This window comes from Hakea prostrata, chromosome 4, assembly GCF_041222555.1.
Source record: "Hakea prostrata isolate BN-2017 chromosome 4, UWA_Hpros_2, whole genome shotgun sequence".
NCBI lineage: Eukaryota > Viridiplantae > Streptophyta > Magnoliopsida > Proteales > Proteaceae > Hakea > Hakea prostrata.
In genome coordinates this window covers 49,571,853-49,591,745 of record NC_142603.1, presented here as the reverse complement: position 1 = coordinate 49,591,745, position 19,893 = coordinate 49,571,853, and the positions used below count along the sequence as shown (strand labels likewise).

Here is a 19,893-nt window from a genome sequence, read left to right as displayed (position 1 = left end):
GGGCATTTGGTCTAGTGGTATGATTCTCGCTTAGGGTGCGAGAGGTCCCGAGTTCAATTCTCGGAATGCCCCTTGAATTGTTCCTCTTTTTATCAATTGTGACACAACATATAAAGATTTTTATCATTTTGCAAAATTTCACACCTGATTGTACATGATGTTGCACCTCACACCTTGATTATTACATCCTCAGAGTAAAACCTATAACCTCTCCACTGAGAAATATGGATCTTATCATTCTACCAATCCAGCATTGCCAAATTATACCCCAATATTCTTCATAAAAAAGAAAAGGACCAAAGAGCCAAAATCCCCAATACTTCACACGACCGTTAGATCTTTGTTTAAGTGGCTGTTTTTAATTGGAAACTCGAACTTGTATACGACTCAGATTGCACTTTTAACCTAAATTGCACATGATGTTGCACCTCACACCTTGATTATTACATCCCCCCCCCCCCTCTGATTTACATCCTCGAGTAAAACCTATAACCTCTCCAATGAGAAATATGGATCTTATCATTCTACCAATCCAGCATTGCCAAATTATACCCCAATATTCTTCATAAAAAAGACAGCAAGACAGCCCCTGACCGTTAGATGCTGTTTAAGTGGCTATTTTTAATTGGAAACTCGAACTTGTATACGACTCAGATTGCAATTTTAACCTAAATTGCACATGATGTTGCACCTCACACCTTGATTATTACATCCTCAGAGTAAAACCTATAACATCTCCACTAAGAAGTATGGATCTTATCATTCTACCAATCCAGCATTGCCAAATTATACCCTAATATTCTTCATAAAAAAGACAGCAAGACAGCCCCTGACCGTTAGATGCTGTTTAAGTGGCTATTTTTAATTGGAAACTCGAACTTGTATACGACTTAGATTGCAATTTTAACCTAAATTCTCTCTTGGGGACTAGAATTTCATCAATCTTATTAGAGCAAATTGCACTGGCACCCCAAAATGGAGGCCTTAAAACACTGACACCCCATTTTATATTTAAAAAACACATAAGTCCTATTTTGTTAGAATGGTTATTATTTTGTTAGTCATATATTTGCAAAGACTATTATACCCTTTATTTATTCTCCAAGAAATCTATTCTGTAAAGACGAGAAGAGGAAGGAAGAGGAGGAAATCCCTCGCATCCGGCGAGTCATCCTTGCGTGTACGAGGAAAACCACCGCAAGCCCAAGTTCCCGCCGGCTGGTGGGTACCGTTTGAACCCAGATTGGGTCGTGAAACGTGTCACTACGAGGAAACCGATGGTCACTCCTCTCCTTATCTCATTTACGTCGACCATGAACACCACGAGATCGCCCGGAATCCCTGTAAAAATTCGAAGATTCAGAACCCTAAAAGCAAAGAAATCTGATGTTTATATTCTGGAAAACTCTGAACTGAGAAACATCAAGAATAAACCCTGCAGGAACACGAAGCCCTGTTCTGGAAATCCGATGTTGCTCTGTTCCAGTCAACTAGAATTCCGATTTTGTTTCAGACCTGCTCTCACTCCATAAACCCTGCAGGAACATGAAGCTTTACAAGGACCCTCAAAGAAAAGCTCTGTTGCTTCCTGATGACACAAAGAGAATAAAGAAAAAAAGGTAATCACAGAAAATCAGAACCAGAATGGTAGAGAATTTGCAAAGGCACAGTCGTTTGGTGGAGAGAAATGTCGAGTAGAAGTGAATGAGAATAGAATTAGGGGAAGGGGATTCTGATCCAACTCTCTTTCTCTTTGAGTGTCTCTGCACTGCTGCGTGCGTGTGGTGGTGGTGGTATATGCAGTGGTAGTGCAGTTGGTGGTGCTCTGTTGCTGACGGAGAATGGTGCTTGAAATTGACGTTTCAAGTTGTTTGTGCAGTTTGTGATACTGAGCACGAGGTGAGGTGCTGGTGCATTTAGGCTTGTATTTCGTTTCTCTATTTTTATTTGTTTTTCAGTGACATCAAGTTGGTTTCTTGGATATTCTAACATCTCAGGTTTCTAAGCTCTGTTCCAACTGTGGTGTCAATATGGGTGAATACTTCTGCGAAGTCTGCAAGTTCTACGATGATGATGTGAGATATTTAATTCTCGCTACCTGCTTTCTATTGTTTCTTTGCCCATAATGACTAAGCCTTACATTATTAGTTCAGAACCCCTGTTAGTTGTATATTCTGATATTTTTTTATGTTTCTTCTTATTGCAGACTAGCAAAGAGCATTTTCATTGTGCACTCTTCTGTTTCTTTCTTCTTCTTCTTCAACTAAACATCGAACAAACTCAGAGATTTGAAGGAAAGGGCAGAGATCCAACGAGATTTCAACATTTTCGCTGATTTGCCAGAAAATCAGCCATTTTCCGGCGACATCTAAAAGAAAATTGTTTTCGCCGGAAAAAGCCACGAAGGTCGGACGGATTTTTTTTTTCTTCTCTCAGATGTAAGTAAGGGTATTTTTGGAATTAAAAAAATTTAACAGTGGGTTAACCGTTTTACTAACAGAATGGACTAGTATGTTTATTGAATTGGGGTGTCTGTGTTTTTTAAACATAAAATGGGATGTCAGTGCTTTAAGGCCTCTATTTTGGGGTGCCAGTGCAATTTGTTCATCTTGTTATTATTTTTTCTTTCTCCCGCTTCATGTTTTTTAGCCGCCAAGAGGTTTTTTTTTTTTTTTTTTTTTTTTTTTTTGGCAATATTAGCCCCCAGAGTTGAATCACAGGGGAACTGACAAGTGGTCACGGCTAAGTATGATCCATGGTCTCTCTACTTCCATGGGAATATTAAGGACCTTCCAGAAGTTTCCAAAAGACCAGCGAGTTCCAAGATTAGAGGATTTCAAAAAAACATCATCCCTAAAAAATAACAAAAAATGTTATACCCTAATTGAACGTTAAGCACCAAGATTTAGTGCCCCAAACTCGCATGCAGATTAAGCTAGAATTGCTTGATTGCAAGAAAATGGAGAATGGATTATTACCTTTCGTTCTACACTGTTTTTTGTAAAAGATAGTCGCCTCTTAGGCTCTTTTTGGTATCAATTCTCATTCTCTATTATGTCTATTTAAAATAAATAAGTACAAGAATTCATTTTTGGTCAATAATAAAAAATGATTTGGTGAATTTTATCGAAAATAGATTATGAAATGGAAAATAAGTTTGGTGTCAAGATAAAAGATTGTTAAAAATGATAGTAAACAAGTGAGAAAAGAAGTAAAAAATATGGTTGTTATAAAAGAATATGTATTGACTATTTTATCCTCATCTTATTTATAGAACTTTAAGTAAACTTACACAAATGAAGATAATGAAATTCTCATCATAATCCATAATGGACAAAAAGTTCATTATGGATTTTGGGAGTTTTTTTTATTATTTTAAATAAAACTAAAATTCAGAATAGATGCCAAACAATTTAAAATAATAAAAATTTCTCATAATTGACAATGATAATTGATACCAAAAAGAGCCTTAGAACAGTTCTGAAGATCTTATTTAGTTGATACAAGGGTAGATTTGATTTGGCCTGGCACAAGAGAGCCCAACCGAGACCTCTAAAAGCATGTGTCGGAAGGATTGATTTTATCATGCCGAAATATATGAAAAGTCCAGTTTTCCGGTGATTTGGAGCTAGACCTAGAATCAATAACGGCACAAGGTAATCACTTTAATGACACTAGTTATTGTCAGCAGAAACCCAATTTTCCAGTGGTATACTTGCAACTGGGTCAAGTCATCAGCTGCTGAGGCATTTATCTGATGCAAGACGATTGCATGTAAAGAGTTGCTTCCGAATCCCTCTTCATCAACAGATGCCAGTTGAGAACTTCTGGAAAGGTTCAGGCAACAGTGGCTGAGAATTTCTCACGGTAGCTCTCTCACTACAAGAAATGAGGACTCAATCCCCATAAGACCTCTTCTGTTATTATTGCTGGACTCAATACAGACACCAGCTCCAGCCACGCTGCTCTTAATCTCTGGGACCTGACAGCACCATAACTGCCAGCAAGCATTAACAAACAATTCTTCCAAGACTTAAAAGGAAAGCTTTCACACTCAACCTCAGAAAAACATGAATAATTTTTCCCTCACACCATCCTTGATAAAACTTGTCTGGGATCAAGTTAGCACTGAAATTCTTCCCCCTGCTGTATGCCCAGACTCTTTTTTTAGGAATTGATGGCTTTAAGAGGAGAAGAATAACTGTTTTATATAGATGGAACGTCACCCCTAACCTCAAAGTATTCGAATTCATCATCTTATGTTATGAGATCGTGGTCTTCACCATTGGAACCAACCCCTTAGGTATATGCCAAGACTTCTATTAGAGTCAAGTCAGGACACATACCTCAAACCAGAGGGCTGTTGCTGATTTCCTTGGTAGATAGGGTTGTTGGTCTCTGACCGACCAATTACATATCTCCCACATCAGTATAGCCTCAAAGGAAAAAACAACATTCACTTTTCTGAGTAGTAAATGGCTTCAGAAAATAAACCAATGTGGGAGAAGGGTGCAAGTTTTAGTTGCCCCTAGACATCATAACAATAATGGAACCTTCACTCCGTTCAGTAGGTGGAAACCATAGGACTCCATTCGTGGCCTCAAATATCAATGGACAAGGGTGTAATGGTAAAACTGCGAATCCAGTATGCTTGAACATTTCTACTTCAATAACAAAATTAATGAGAAGTGAACTGCAGTGAGACCAGGAGATTTAAACAGAAAATAGAAAAAGGAGTGGAGTGAAACGAGCAGATAACGACGGCACATAAATATCCATGGTTAATAGTAGGGAAAAAACATGATTCACCTTGTCCAAATTGATTCCACTACTAATCAGCTATGATTGCTAGCTTCATGGCTAACCTGAAGCATTCAAAACATGAAAATGATTAGGTACAGCAGAAAAACCACTATTAACATTGCCCCATTGTTACCTCTCGAGTCCAACTCCCCCCCCCCCCCCCCCCCCCCCAAAAAAAAAAAAAACCAACAAAAGAGGGAAAAAAATCACTGTTAGACTACTTCCATTGCTTCAAAGGAGCGGCCTGTGATGCTCACTTTAAGGGAGCAACCAAGACATTCACCCTATCGAGCACCATCAGTCGGGCTGAAGAGGTAGTATCAGCCACCAGTCCAAAAAAGTGAAGGTTAGAAGCTGTTCTTTAGAAAAGCTCTTCCCACAAATTCATGTCACAAACATTTGTAGGGAAGATACAGGCTACAAGAAGCACTGACTAGATGAAAACATACCATCGGATATTTCAATTCAAATAAATCTAAGTGCAGGGGCCACATGGCAAAGATGCAGGATCAAGCTCCCAACAACCTCGCAAGCTGCCACTTTTCTCGTCTGTCAGTCGGAACCCAGGAACCTGATGAGAGAATCTAAGCAAATCTCTCTGAAGGATCTCCATGGTGGCCATTGACCCTCTCTTCCTTGTGGCCTTGTAAACTGTCTTATAACCATCTACCAGTACCAGGCCCTGTACTTTTGTTCCGAATGTATTACACTCAAGAACTTCTACCACATCGTACTTGCAGTCATGCAAATTGGTAACTTCCCAATTAGCATCCCAGTTCTTGTACAATGCCCAAACTTCACCTTCCCTAGGATAGATGGCATGCTTCTTACCAATGGCTGCAGATTTTACTTGATGGGAGAAGGAAGACATGTTATTATATTCGTTCGTATCATTTCCAACCTTAAACTCACCACAGGTTACAGGCATATCCTCATGAGTCCACTCAATGCAACCCTTTGGCAAGAAGTAGGATTCAAGCCACGTGACCCACAAAGTGAAATCAGGTGCAGGTTTAATTTTCTTTATTTTGCCATAGTACTTGGGCATGCCATCAAGGTCACTATAGAGTGCCCAGATCTGACCAGTCTTGATTTTCTCAATGGACTTGTCAGTGTCAAATTCATAGAATTCTGTTGCTGGAATTTCATTGGGTTCTGAAAATGAAGATGAAGCAGTGGCGGTACCAGTATCCTGAGGTATACCACCTGCTATGGTGTCTTCGACCACTTTATGCTTCTTCTCATCATCCTGACATGAAGATACACCTGCTTGAGCAAAGCTATCACAGCTGGCACTTTTCACACTTATTCGCTGATTCTGAGTCTTCTCCTTGCCTGGACATTGACTTACATTTTGTTGACCTGGTATATTAAGGGTTCCATTCAGTTCAATTGGCTTTTTCTGGTTGCTGTTGTCTGAGTACCTTGTTTGTGAGGCATTTTCCACCCTGGGTTTTGCATCCACCTTGGAAAACTTTGGACATGAACCCTCACTTCGAACACTCAACTTCATATGTTCAGTTAGTGCACACACTTCAACATCAATAGGAACAGAAGCAGGATCAAATTCATAAGATCCTTCTGGAACATCTTCTCTTTCCATGCCTGTCATTCTAAAAGAAGGTATCCTGTGAGAGAACTTCAATAATTCATTGGGTGGTATTTTAAAGGAATGAATGCCCTCCTTCTTGATTTGACTAAACAGGCTAACAAATCCATTCATCTTACCCAAGTAAACAACAGTAACACCAGAGTCTTCTGAATACTCTGAAATTACTTCAACAAATTCATACCTATAGGATCGATGGTTCTCTGGATCAGAGTGCCATTTAATATCCCAATCCTTGAAGAGTGCCCATGTTTCTCCCTTTCTAGGATATATCTTGTAAGATCCCCTGCTTTTCTCCCACGTAATAACATGAGAGAACATAAGCTGATCATGAGTATCTTCAGTCTTTCCAGATCTGAACCGACCACATGCAACAGGCAAATCCTCCTCAACCCAGTCAATCTCATCTTTGTCATCTGGAGCAGGCTCCAGCCAAGTAATCCGTACCTTAAACTCAGTTGAACACACTTTACGGATACAAGCATAGAACCTAGGCATGGCATCTACAGTGTCATACAGGGCCCAGATCTGACCAACTTCGAACTGTTTCAACTCTCTTAACTGGTCAAAGTTGCTGAAATCTGGATCAGGGTAATTATAATACTCAGGGTCTGGCATAGTCTTTGGGCTCCTGGTCAATTTAGAGTCAGCCACTACATCTGCTTCTTTCCCATTTTCTTTGTATGTCTCAGTTACATTCTTTCCATTTGGTAAATTTTCAGGAAAAGGAGTCTCCATCTTCACATCATTATCAAATGCAGCAGCCGAAGTAGCTGGATGATAACTGTTGCGCAACCCTCCTGTGGCACAAAATGATCCACCCACCCTAGATCTTTTCTGCGGACTCGCAATGTCATCACTGAAATTTTCTTTATAAGTGACATTAATCTTTTGTCGAATTGATTTCCTAGGGTAATGAGCCCCATGGTTCTGCCTGGCTGGATGAGCATGATCTTCTATAGAAACAGCGTCCTCTTCTGGGTCAACACTGCCTCCAGTGTCACCGCTTTCACCGGACATCGAGTCTGATTTCCTTTGTCTTTTCTTAAATGTGTTCCGGGAAGGTTCTGACTCTCTTGCTTGGTTCTTGGGCCTTCTCTTGCCTTCTTCCTCAACTCCCATATCCACATTCCCAAATTCCTTTCCTGTGCTTTTAGCATCCCTGCTAAAATCAGAAGTACTACCCATTTTTGAGAAAGTCTGTGGTCTAACAGTTCCAGCACCAAAAGTTTCTTCAGACCCTACACCAAATGGAGGTTTCCCCGTATTACCTAGTGAACCAAATTTGACACCCTGACCAGGAACCTCCTTTTGTTGAGCAAATGTAGGTTTATTACTGTTGACTCCTACAACCGGACTCTGATCACCTAAATCATAGGCAATGAAAGACTTGGTGCAACCTTGACAACGCAAAGTTTTGTTCATGATATTTCTGTAATACTGGTATCTAATATTACAAGATGGACAGATTGTCCAGAAAGTCTGCTGGCCATTAGGGAACTCTGGTAGGTTCTTCTTCTGCTGTTGTTGACGCATGTTCAAGCCTGTTGATTGCTGGGAAGTAGTATTCGTAAAATTGTTATGAGTCTCAGATGGTTTCCTGGCAGAAGTGTTCCTATTTGCTGGCTGCCGTGGCGGCGGCGGCGGCGGCTTTGGGGCGGCACTTCTCACTGAATGTTTAAACTTCATGTCATATAGATTCCGTCTTTGCTGATCGGTAAGCAACCTATGTGCTTCCCCAATCAACTTGAAGGCAGCTTCAGCTCCAGCAAACTTGTTCTTATCAGGATGAAGTAGGAGAGCAAGTTTCCTGTATTGCTTTTTTATGGATGCTTCATCTGCTGTTTGAGTGATTTGAAGGATTCCATACCAGTCCATCTCTGAACCAATGAGCTTCTGCTGAGCAGCGCAGTGTACATCACACACAGTAAGCATATGGACAAGGTTCTCTAGATCAGGATACAGTTGTTGAGCCCTAAGTGCAATCCTCCGAGCCCCAACAAAATCCTTATTTTGCATTTTTTTCTCAGCAATTTCTTTGGCTCTGATAGCCTCCTCCTTGTTGCACTCCATAGCAGATCCAAAATCTCAAAGGGTTCTCAACTCAGCTTCGCACACACGCAGTTCCTACCTCATTCTTGGGCTAGTCAACTTGCACACCAGCCTAGATCTTCATCTGCCATTTCCAACTTTAATAACTCTCCCTAATCCTCCAAAATTATTTAGACCGTATGATCCACGAACTCAATTCCACTTCCACACACTCCACAGCAACCAAGCCAAATCAACACTAGCTGTCATCAAAACAGAGGTAAGAAAACTTAACAACAAAACTAAGGAAAACAAATAAACAAGAGTAAATGAGACTACACCCAGAATCTCAATCTAAGTGAAAAATTAGGCAAAATGAAAATGATATGCATTCCTTTGAAATTTAAAAAAACAAGAAAAAAAGGACACACAAAACCACATTGCCTTGCAGGGGCAAGCAAATTACCAGACAGTCCCAAAGAGCCTAAAATTCGTAGATAGATACAGCCAAGGTCTGAAAAAGTAAGAAATACCTGCAACACGATACCATGCTTTTGTTAACATTGTTAAGCATGAATATAAGCAAGAGAACGACCCCATATACAATAAAGAGCAGCTTAATTTAACAAAGGAACAGTTAAGTAGTTCATATTTGAACTTTGAGCAAACATACACCACCACATCAGCTCACATGCATCAACTATAAATTCAAATTCTAAATGGACAGTGACGACCATTAAAACAACCAAGGAAACCAGATAGAATATCGGCGTCTACTGCATGCAAGTCTACGAATCATATAGCATCACTTCACCACACAGGACTACCACCCACACCTAATCAGGCACAAAATGAAGTATAAAAACCCTAGTTCTGTCAACACATATTAAAACTACGATAAAACCCTAGATTCTCAACATTCGAGGAAATCAGATTTACGAAGTGAGCTACAAAATCATCAGAAACAAACCAGCATATAACAACCCTAGAATGAAAATGAAAAGGAAAAACAACAACAAATGCAAATGCTTCTACATGTAACCGAACATCTCAGTAAGCATCTTCAAATTCGAATAGCTTAAAACCGAAGAAATAAGGATCAACAGAGACGATGCAAGCCAGTTGATGCAAACAAAAATGTGTGAACAGATCGTGGACTTACTTGTTCGGTTTCAAAGACGAATAAAACCAGTTGACGATTTCCGGTAAGAGAAATGAGAGAAAAACAAGAGAAAATGGAAGACGAAGATGAGATTTGGTGAGGGGGAGAGAGAGTGTGAGTTGCAGAACCCAAAATAGGGAGGGAAAGCACCCGCCCAGCGGGAACGAAATACAAGAAAAGTGACTGAGAAAGAAAACCCCAAATTTCTCACTAATTCCTTGGAGCCCCAGTTTCTTTCTTCTTATACTTACGACACCTTGTTATTGCGCAATTTTCTTGACTATCATTTCGTTTTTTTCCTTTTTTAGTTGGTGTGCACTATCTGATGCTCGAATTAAAATATCTTTATCTTTACCCAAAAAAGAGAAAAACAAAAATATCTTTTACTGTTGGGATTATTTGGAGAATTCGGCGGAGTCACGTGTGAGTTTTGGTTCGAAAATGTCGAAACACGTGCCATCAGGTTAACTTTGATTGTTTGCCCAAGAGTCCAGATGCAATTCCCAATTAGAGGGTGTGAAAATCAGGTCGGGTCCGACCCGACATAAGTCCGAGCCAATATTTTATAACTTAAGAAGGGTAAGAATTGATAGGGGAAAAGAAAGCTACAGATGAAGTAAAGATCATGATTTACCTTTCTACCAAAAAAAAAAAAAACCGCAATTCACCTCTTAAAAGTAGACCTTTTTTTTTTGAACAAACTCTTAAAAGTAGACCAGTAAACACACGAGATTCGGCTTGAATATGCCAATATCCAAATTCAAATCTAGTTAGCAAAACCGCAATTCGAATCTAAATCCAAATTTAGAACTTTATCGGATAATCCAATAATAATTCGACCTGATAACCTATCCGATTATTGAATGGTGATTGTCATTTTTTTATTTTTGATTATCGATTATGGTTTTTGAATCCGATTATTAGCCCCTTTTTTAGATAAAAATGTTTAATACTTTACTTGATCCAAAGAATTTTCGATTTTCGATTATCCAGGTACAGATTACTGGTTTGCGAATCTGATTATCATCCATTTTCAAAGAAAAAATGTCGAATACTTTACTATACCCGAATAAAATTTTATCCGATAGGCAATTATCCGAATTTAAATCCGAAGTTGTGATGCAAACAGAGTGCTATGAAGAAATTCCTAGGTAGGGATGGGGAAGAAGTTATGAAGAGGGAATTGAAGTGGGACCAGATTTCAAAGTGAATTTGAGAGTCCTTAGACAACAAATTACCCAGTTTGTCCTTAAGTTTTGTGATAGAGTTTTCCTATCTCATTTGTGTAGTGAAAGCATAGAAAAACTTTGTGTTTCTATCATCTTCCTGCAACCATTAGACACTAGATCTCAGCACTAAAATTTTTCTTCTACTAGAAGTTGTGTCTCAATTTCTCTCTTTAGGTCAAGTTCTTCCTTAGCAGTTTCCTTAGAGAAAGTTTGGTTTGACAAATCTCTAGTTGTTGGGATGATCTGATTGAGACATTGTAGAAAACATCTTTAGTCCACAACCTTGAAGATTTAGTGTTACTCTTGATCTTTTGATGGAGTTAGTAGGTAGGAGAGCCTAAATTGAGAGAATTCCAACCCATGAAAATTTGATTGGTAAGGTTAGGGTGATCTTCCCATTTGGTTTCATAATGAAATCTTATAGTTTGTTTGTTTGGTGGGTACAAGAAAACCTCTAGGGGAATGTGTTCTGCCTTCCCCGCCATAGCATGTCTATGACTATTAATACTACCAAATAAATCAAGAAACTACACATAAACAAAAGCCCAATCTAGGCACTTATTGACTAAATCCCTTCTCTGATGTTTATTAGACCACAAAAACATTGGCTTGGTACATTTAACGTCCATTAAATTAAAACTCTCAATGACCATTTTAAATCTATCCATTTGTGCCTGTGGTTTTGGACCACCCCTCCATCCCCACCCAAAAAAAAAAAATGTTTTTCCTCTTTGCAAAATATTTCATTGAAATCACCAAGAATGTGCTAAGGAAAACTTCCAAATAAGCCCAAATGTGATAGTTCGTATCAAATTCTCTCGATCCTCCAATTGAAGGTGCCCATATACTAGAGTAAATCCAAATTCCGTGTTAGAAACCAAATCCTTGATTAGAAAATCCACAATATTGGAAGAAGAAGAGAGAATAATGATAGAGACCTTACCATCCCAAAGTATACCAATACCGCTCGACAAACCTATAGGGTTAAGATGTAACTTTCTTGAAACTCTGTACAATCCAGCATTGCCTTGTTTGGTTTCCAACAATATGATGATACTGGGCCTACTTTTTCTTCACACCTTGTGTAAGTAACTTTGTGTCAAGAGGGCCAAGCCTTTGACAATTGCAACATAATAGCCTTATGATCCCCGTGGGGGCTGATTGAGGGTAGCCTGCCTCATCCTGGAAGAAATGGGAATGGGAGAGCCTAGCTCTCATAACAACCCCTAAAAAAGGGGCTGAGTGACCACTAGCTCTACGGGCCAAAGCATCCATACTAGGGCCCCAAGCACCCCTGAAAGGAAAATACTCCCAACTCATCATCCAGATGAATCCTCTTCATCATATATATATATATATATATATTTGGTATTTGAGGTTCATCCGTGCCAGCTTACGCGCACCTTGATCATTACATCCTCGGGGGGTGCTTTGTCGTTTGCAAGAGTTGAACCCAAGACCTCTCCACTGAGAAGTATGGATTTTACCACTCTACCAACCCTACATTGACTACATGCAAAAGAGGCAGCCATCTTCCTTGGGTTATGGATATCTATAACCAAGTTTGTATCATCCGGGGCATTAATTTCCTCAATAGACACACAAGGGTCCAAAGTTAAAGATGCATGTTGCTATTGTGGTTCAAATAATAATGGGCTAAGCTTGCATGATTGCTGAGGAGGATCCATCCTCTAAACTCACCATATCAAAATTAACAAAATTAATATTCGATTAATGAGTTATAGAATTATTAGAGCATTAGAGGCCACACTCAACCATGATATATGGCTCGAAGAAGCCGTAGTTGAGCTATCATGACTGGTTTCAATTGAAGAATTTGAAACCTGGAACCACCACACGGTTATCATGAACCTACATGAAAAACTTGCATGATTCAATTGAGTTCTCCCAGGGGTTGAATGTTGTGTGATAGATGGAAAGTGTGGGCTTGAGGGCTGGAATGGGCTATCAGAAATAAGACAACACTTGATGTTGAACATGGGCCATGTAATTATTAGCCATAGAAAAAGTTTCTATTTCTTGGCCCATTTGAGAGTCTCAAATTCTCTCTCTTATATAGTTATAAGTTCTAAGAATGGGAATTGGAATATGATCCATTCAAGAAAAAAAGTTATTCCTACTTATTGATCAATACAAATTTAATCTGTGGTTTTGAGAACAAACTATTGGGAATAGATGCGTAACCACAAAGAAGAATACAAGCAAAACACGCTCACAACTACAAGTTATTTGCCGTGGTTTGGCAAAATTGCCTGCATCCACTGAACAAGAGATTCTATTACGTTATTTGATTATTTAGATCCTTCTTTTCTCGATGTAACACAAATAGGTTGAATCAGATCAATTATGGAAGCAACATTCTCAATAGTTTTCAATGTGCCAGCCATTCATGGAATTTGGAAAGTAGATGAATAATCGTCTCCATCAAGATGAGATAAAAGAATTTATTATGAATCCTACAAATCCATTTGCTCATTTTTCTCCATAGATGATCATAACTTTATTTAGGCTTGAAACCTATTGAAAGATCCAATTGGGACCAAGCATTGTTCCGAAAAGAATTGGATGTTTTGTTTGTCCCTTCCATAAAAAAAATAAAAAAATAGAGAAACGTTTACTTTGAAAAAATTATGGATTTATAGAATACTATTCAATCATCTTATTTATTTATTCTTTGAGGGAAAGAAAGAAAAGATCCATTCAACCTGAAAACATCATATAGAGTTTACAGATTCATATCAACTCCATTTCTGACAATGAAATGGGCTCATTGATGTTATTTATAAATGAATTTTAACAATTTGATGTGATGTTGGGACACATGTCATATATCTCCAAGGAAATATATTATTTATGTCTTGTCAGAAAGAAATTTTAACCATTTGATGTGATGTTGGGACACATGTTATATATCTACAAGGAAATAGATTATTTATTTCTGACAAGAAAATGGATATGATAACTTCCTAGAGTTTACAGCCTCTAATTCGCTTACAAAACAACTTGAGAGCATTTGGTGAGTTGAACCCTATTATATCTTTTACATCGATAGTGATATTAAGTACTTTTTTTTTCTTTCCTTTTTTGACCAAGTGGAGACCAGTCATCATGACTAGGGCCTATGCAGAAAATGGATATGATAAATTTCCTAGAGTTTACAACCTCTAGTTCGCTTACAGAACAACTTGAGAGCATTTGGTGAGTTGAACCCTATCGTATCTCTTACATCGATAGTGATATTAAGTACTTTGTTTTTCTTTTTTTGACCAAGTGGAGACCAATCATCATGGCTAGGGTTCATAGGCCCATAGCACTTCAACTTGCTGCCTGTAGTCCATGAGACCCCATTTGATAGTTCCACAACTTCCTTTACGTACAATTGCAAAATTTCATTTGTTAAATGTCAACCATTCTGATGTAATTCTTGCAATTACAAGCAACCTAGGGAAATGAGAGAAATCGTAAATCTAGATGAGTTGTCCGTGAGTAAATTTCCCTAATCCGATGGGAGAGGTTTGGAGCAACATTATTAAAACTCACTTGAGAGTGGATTTCCAAACCAAATAACAAGAAATAAGATCCATGCTAGAATTTTCTTATCCATTTTATATAGAACATAAGTTTGAATACAATGATCAATCAAAGAGATGACGACAAAGTATTCCATATAGGGGTGTAAATGGATAATCGAAATCCGTTTATGAATTTGCATACGCATTTATTTAGGGATATCTGAATCCATCCGATTACTAATAGGATGTGGATATGGTATACCCCTTTTTTACCGATTATTATCCGTCCGATAAAATAATCCGATTAAGTTATTTATTTAAATTTATTTTTCTTATTTTTTTAATTTTTTTTACCTATGATATGTGACTATTTTTTTCTAGATTTTCTACTAAAATAGCTACTAAAGTTGCTAAATTCTTAAATTTCAAACCTAGCCCTCACAAATAAAATGGTAAAGATGTAAACAGGTAGTCGAAAACTTGTATTCATTCCCATTTAGAAGAATATACTTAAGAAAATAATTATCGGATTATCATTTGAATTCGACTGAATCCGTCCCGTCCGAAAGGATATTATCCGAATCTGTCCGAATATAATAGGATGCGGATATGGTATTACTACTATCTAATCCAAATCTGATCTGTTTACACCCCTAATTCCATATGCATTCCAAGAGGTCTTGCCCTTCAGAAGAGATTAGCCCATCCAAGATCGCCCTACTTCGATCTTGTGATTGGATCTGAGAGGCTAAGGCAGTTTGGTCAGATTAGAACGCATCAATTACTCTCGACAAAATCCAAGACTGACATAGTAAAACTAGCCGATCAGTTCATTCTATCTCATCAAGTCTAGCTATTTGACGCGGCTAATGGAATTGAAATCATTAACAAGGATCACCAAAGTTTATAATAGGTAGAAGAAGAGTCCTTAGAAAGTAGAATAAGCATTAGTCTTTCAAGATTTCACTCGCCGCTTCTTCTCTCTCGCATCGGCAATGGAGTCTTTGTTTACAGATGAACATGGGTATGGTCTCTCTCTTTTTTCCAATCTATCTCTGTACCATTCTTGATTTTCATAATGTTACCCGTTCAACTTATCATAAAACCCTTTTATTGTGGATATCTAAATCATCTGCAATTTATAATTTCTATCTTTCCAACCTGATGGAAGATGATCTTCAATAATGCATAAAGCATGAATTCAGTTTCCCTATATGAAGTTGTACATTATTAGATTAACTGAAACCAGGGTTTTTTCTTTTGCTCCTATTTCGATTGTAACTTCATGTCTTCCTCAATGTTAGTGGTAAAAAAACCAGCCAAGAAGATGATGGTTTGCGTGATCTTGATAATGTTGCCGAAGGATCTTGGTCTGAACTTCCTCCTGATATTCTTGATTTAATCGCAAACCGTCTGGGTATAATCGAGCTGTTGCGTTTCCGAAGTACTTGTAAGTCGTGGCTTTCTGCTTCTGTTAATGCTTCGGCTGAAATCGAAAGAACGCCATGGTTTCTACTTTATGATGATGATGTTCGTAAGTGCTCTTTGATAAACAACTCGCGATTAATATGTTACATCATAGATATCCGTGAGTTGGAAGGTGCGAATTGTATTGCATCAGATGGAGGATGGCTTCTTGTTTACAAAGATGGTTCTGTCTTCTTCTTTTGCCCATTCTCCAGAGCAAGAATAGACCTCCCACCATTGCCAGATTCATCTTTTTCTGAATGTGTTGGAGCAATCTCATCATCTCCTACTTCGCAGGACTGCATTGTCTGTGTTATTCATCATCAAGATAGCGAGCACTGGGTATTATATTTGATTAGACGTGGTGCTACTGAATGGAGTAAACATGTTTTTCTCGACAAAGACGAGTTCCTACCCGACATTATGTGCGCCGCATATTGTGATGGCATTTGGTATTTTCGGGATTCGGATGATGCATTAGTAACTTTCTCTTCGGATAAAGGAGAATGGCTTCCTTACGCTGTGCATTCTACTGCTACTTCTATTCAGTTTTCATTAGTAATTCCATTTTTAGTAGCAAGAAATTACTTCGGGCAAAATTATATTAACAACATATTGAGACGACGTGGAGAACCTTTTTCCATTTCCATTTGTGGAGCAAAAGGTTTGTCTGACGATGATCGCATCTACCAGATTTTCAATGTGAATATCACTGAACCAGATGCAGATCTGCACCTCAAAGGTGTATGGATTGTACCTCGATTCAATCAGCTACCTCCAAATTATAGCTGGTGACCCATTAGGGTTTGATTCTGTTCAAAAACTTCAAATATAGAAAATTGAGTTGTTGATTTCACTTCTTCTCCCCTTTTCATAATGTGCTAGATTTGATTGTTTATGCAGACTTGCTGATATTGTTATTATTTGTTTAAACAAATAGTTATTTTGTCTTTTCTTTATGATGTTCAATTGTTAGTCGAATTCAGGATTTGCAGGTTTCAAGTAATGTTGTTGCATGAACGGTAAAGTCCTATTTTGTATTTTGATTCCACTGGAAAACTAGAGAAGGTCTCCTGTTTATCTCTAGTTAGTAGATGATAAATAGAATCCTAAGGATATCCATCAGGGTTTTTCAAATACTTACAATTTAAAATTTTGAACTCAATTCAAATCTGAAAGGTCCTATATTTTCTCAACTCTTTGTAATCGTTGTAACAAATCCTATAACTGTAAAATACCTGAATTTCTTCTATAAATAAAAACACTTACCTCATTGGTAAGTGACAGAGTTTAAACCCAAATACTCATTCTTTTCAGTTGAATTGTTTGGGGTTGGGGGTTACTTAAGTCCTGTATGAGGTTCAAAAGTTCAAGCAATAAAACCATGAAATTTCATCGTTTAAGATAGAAATGCTTTATAATTTTCAAAGCCAAACAAATTTGGATTTCTCATTTCAGATTTTAGAAAATTTAATGTGTTAAACAAGTCTTCCATGTGAGGATAAGAATGTTTCCCAGCTACAAAGACCATAACCCTGTTTCCCACTTCAATCCAACTACAAGCAGGGATCTTCTTTACCCCTTGTTTCACCAATGCTTTCCTCACATCCTCTGCTTCCTTCCATTGTCCACTTGCACAATACAAGTTTGACAGTAGCACATAGCTAGCATCTCTCTGAGGTTCTATAATCATCAAATTCTCTCCCACTTTTGTCCCAAGCTCCACATTTCCATGCGAAACGCAAGCACCAAGAAGAGCTTCTTGTGAGCTAGTCTTCATGCTCACTGTTCTTGAATATTCCTCAACCATCTCTGTTGCTTCTTCCAAGTACCCAGCCCGGCCAAGCATGCCCACCATGCATGTTATGTGATCTGCTTCATGAACAAGTCCATAATCTGATTGCATTGATTTGAAAAACACCAGGCCTTGCTCTATTAGCCCCGAGTGGTTACAAGACATCAACAATCCAATGAAGGTCACCTTGTCAGGCCTTACACCAGAACCCACCATCTCTTCATAAAGCTTTACAGCTTCAAAAGCCTTACCATGCAGGCCAAACCCAAATAGCATCGCATTCCAGGAGACCAAATCTTTGTTGATTATATCAAGAAAAGCTTGCCATGATCCTTCTAAGTCACCACACTTGGTGTACATGTTTACCAAGCCATTGCCAACATAGGTGAAGGAATGAAACCCATGGCGGAATATAGAGCCATGTACCATCCCACCACACCCGAGAACTGCCAAGTTAGAACACGCATGAAGGAGAGCCCCAAATGTGAAGTCATCGGGTATGGTAAGATTCCTCATCATATCAACAAAGGAACCAATGGCCTCTTCTCCGTGCCCGTTCCTTGCATACCCTGAGATCATAGCTGTCCATGATATAACATTTTTCTCAGGTGACTGCCAAAACATAGCTAAAGCAGAGTCGATGTCTCCAACCTTCATGAAAGCATCGATCATTGCATTCCAGGAGACCTGGGTTCTAGTCCTGGCAGATGCAAAAGCCTTCACAGCATCGTGCAAGAAGCTTAGTTTGGTATAAAAGCTTAAAACTGAGTTGTTAGCTTCCACTGCAGAGCTCCACCCGCTTTTGATGATACAACCATGCACCATTATTCCGTAGCTAAGCACTGCAACTTCAGTACAGGCGTTCATGAGGCCAGTGAATGTGCAGAGGTCAGGCCGGCAACCAGCTCGTTGCATATCGTTGAACAAGCTCAAACACAATTCGATCTCCCCACAACGAGCATAACCAGCTATCAATATATTCCATGCAAATTCCCCCCGTGTGGGCATTGTATCAAATAGCTCATGGGCACTAACGAGCTGACCGGCTTTAACATATGCAAATAAGGCGGAGCACCACGAAACTTCACTCCTGAGGTTCATCTCATTAAATACTTCAACTGCACAGCACGGAGAGTGACATTTTCCATACATGTCTATAAGCGAATTGCAGACGGGCAAATAAGATTGGTAGCCCAGACCAATGACGAGAGCGTGAATCTTCATTCCATAAAGGAGTTCACCGGCATTTGCCGAAGCACTCAGAGCGGCGGTGAACGAGAAATGATCAGGCATCAAATGTGCAACAACCCTCATGTGGGAGAAAAGAGAGATGGCTTCTTGGGAATAACCCGACTGGGAATACCCAACAAGCATCGCATTCCAAGCAATAATATCTCTATGCGGCATTTCATCGAACAGCTTTCTCGCACAATCAACCCGCCCCGATCTCGCAAGCGCGAAGACCGTAGACGTAGTGCGAAACAAGCTTGAACGCATGTCATTCTCTTCGGAGATTCAACATATGGACGCAAGAGCTATGTCAGTCAGGCGACTCAGTCCATAGATCATATGAGTCCACACTGAGATTCGTGAAATAGAAGCCGGAAGTAAAACTTCGATTGTGTTTTCTGTAGATAGTCTCCGGTGGTGTTGGGTGGGCCTTTAGGGCTTCAATGTACGGTCAGGATGTAACGATGTTAATGGGCCTTGTGGATATACTGGGTTCATGCGCTTGTTTGGGCTTATTGTGCTTTGCAGTTTTGTTTTTCTTCTTTTTTTTTTTTTTCTAGAATAAAAGCGTGTAGTATTAATAAATAAAAAAGGAAAAATTACAGACGGTAATAGATATGACCACACCGCAGTATGTGTGAACAATATCATTTAGACGGTTAATTTGGCATGTTGGTGGCTCCTTGGACATGGTTAGCCAAGAAGTCTAGTGCCTCATTAACTTCATGTAGACTGTAGACAAAAGAACAATTGACAAATTCCTCTTGAAGATCCCAAATGGTGTCTAGTAAATCACTGACACACCAGAGTGCCACGTTCGGAGTGGTTACTTGGGTTATAGCTTGTGAAGAATCACTTCAAACCTCGACAGATTGGAAACCTATATAGATTGCAGTTTGCAAACCACGAATAATAGCTTGAAGTTCCATCCTAAGCACGTTAGTGTCATGGCCGCCTCTTGCTTCTACAAAATTGTGTTTCACTTTGATCTCAAAGAGAATACCTCCATTGTTTGTCTTACAACGATGGTGGAC

At 38.9% G+C, this 19,893-nt stretch overlaps 3 protein-coding genes and 1 non-coding gene across 5 annotated transcripts; 2 read left to right on the top strand and 2 right to left on the bottom strand.

Annotated features, from left to right (window-relative positions):
- On the top strand, positions 1-72 carry TRNAP-AGG (transfer RNA proline (anticodon AGG)). Its single transcript has one exon. It is a non-coding gene; the product is annotated as a tRNA-Pro (tRNA).
- A 4,926-nt stretch (positions 73-4,998) lies between these two features.
- On the bottom strand, positions 4,999-9,829 carry LOC149019346 (uncharacterized). Of its 2 annotated transcripts, XM_089153374.1 has the most exons (3): positions 9,606-9,829; positions 8,910-8,976; positions 4,999-8,706 (listed from the first exon to the last, which is right to left on the bottom strand). In XM_089153374.1, the coding sequence occupies exon 3, from the start codon at positions 8,483-8,485 to the stop codon at positions 5,279-5,281; it is 3,207 nt and encodes a 1,068-aa protein (XP_089009500.1). In that variant the 5' UTR covers positions 8,486-8,706; positions 8,910-8,976; positions 9,606-9,829; the 3' UTR covers positions 4,999-5,278. The 2 variants fall into 2 exon arrangements, with proteins under 2 accessions (XP_089009500.1, XP_089009501.1); XM_089153375.1 differs by lacking the exon at positions 8,910-8,976.
- Positions 9,830-15,362: 5,533 nt separating this feature from the next.
- Positions 15,363-16,629, top strand: LOC149019345 (F-box/kelch-repeat protein At3g18720-like). The gene is made up of 2 exons (XM_089154081.1): positions 15,363-15,391; positions 15,672-16,629. The coding sequence occupies exons 1-2, from the start codon at positions 15,363-15,365 to the stop codon at positions 16,627-16,629; spliced, it is 987 nt and encodes a 328-aa protein (XP_089010207.1).
- A 558-nt stretch (positions 16,630-17,187) lies between these two features.
- Positions 17,188-19,231, bottom strand: LOC149019344 (Tetratricopeptide repeat (TPR)-like superfamily protein). The gene has a single exon (XM_089151015.1). The coding sequence runs from the start codon at positions 19,124-19,126 to the stop codon at positions 17,234-17,236; it is 1,893 nt and encodes a 630-aa protein (XP_089007141.1). The 5' UTR covers positions 19,127-19,231; the 3' UTR covers positions 17,188-17,233.
- Between the last annotated feature and the right edge of the window lie 662 nt (positions 19,232-19,893).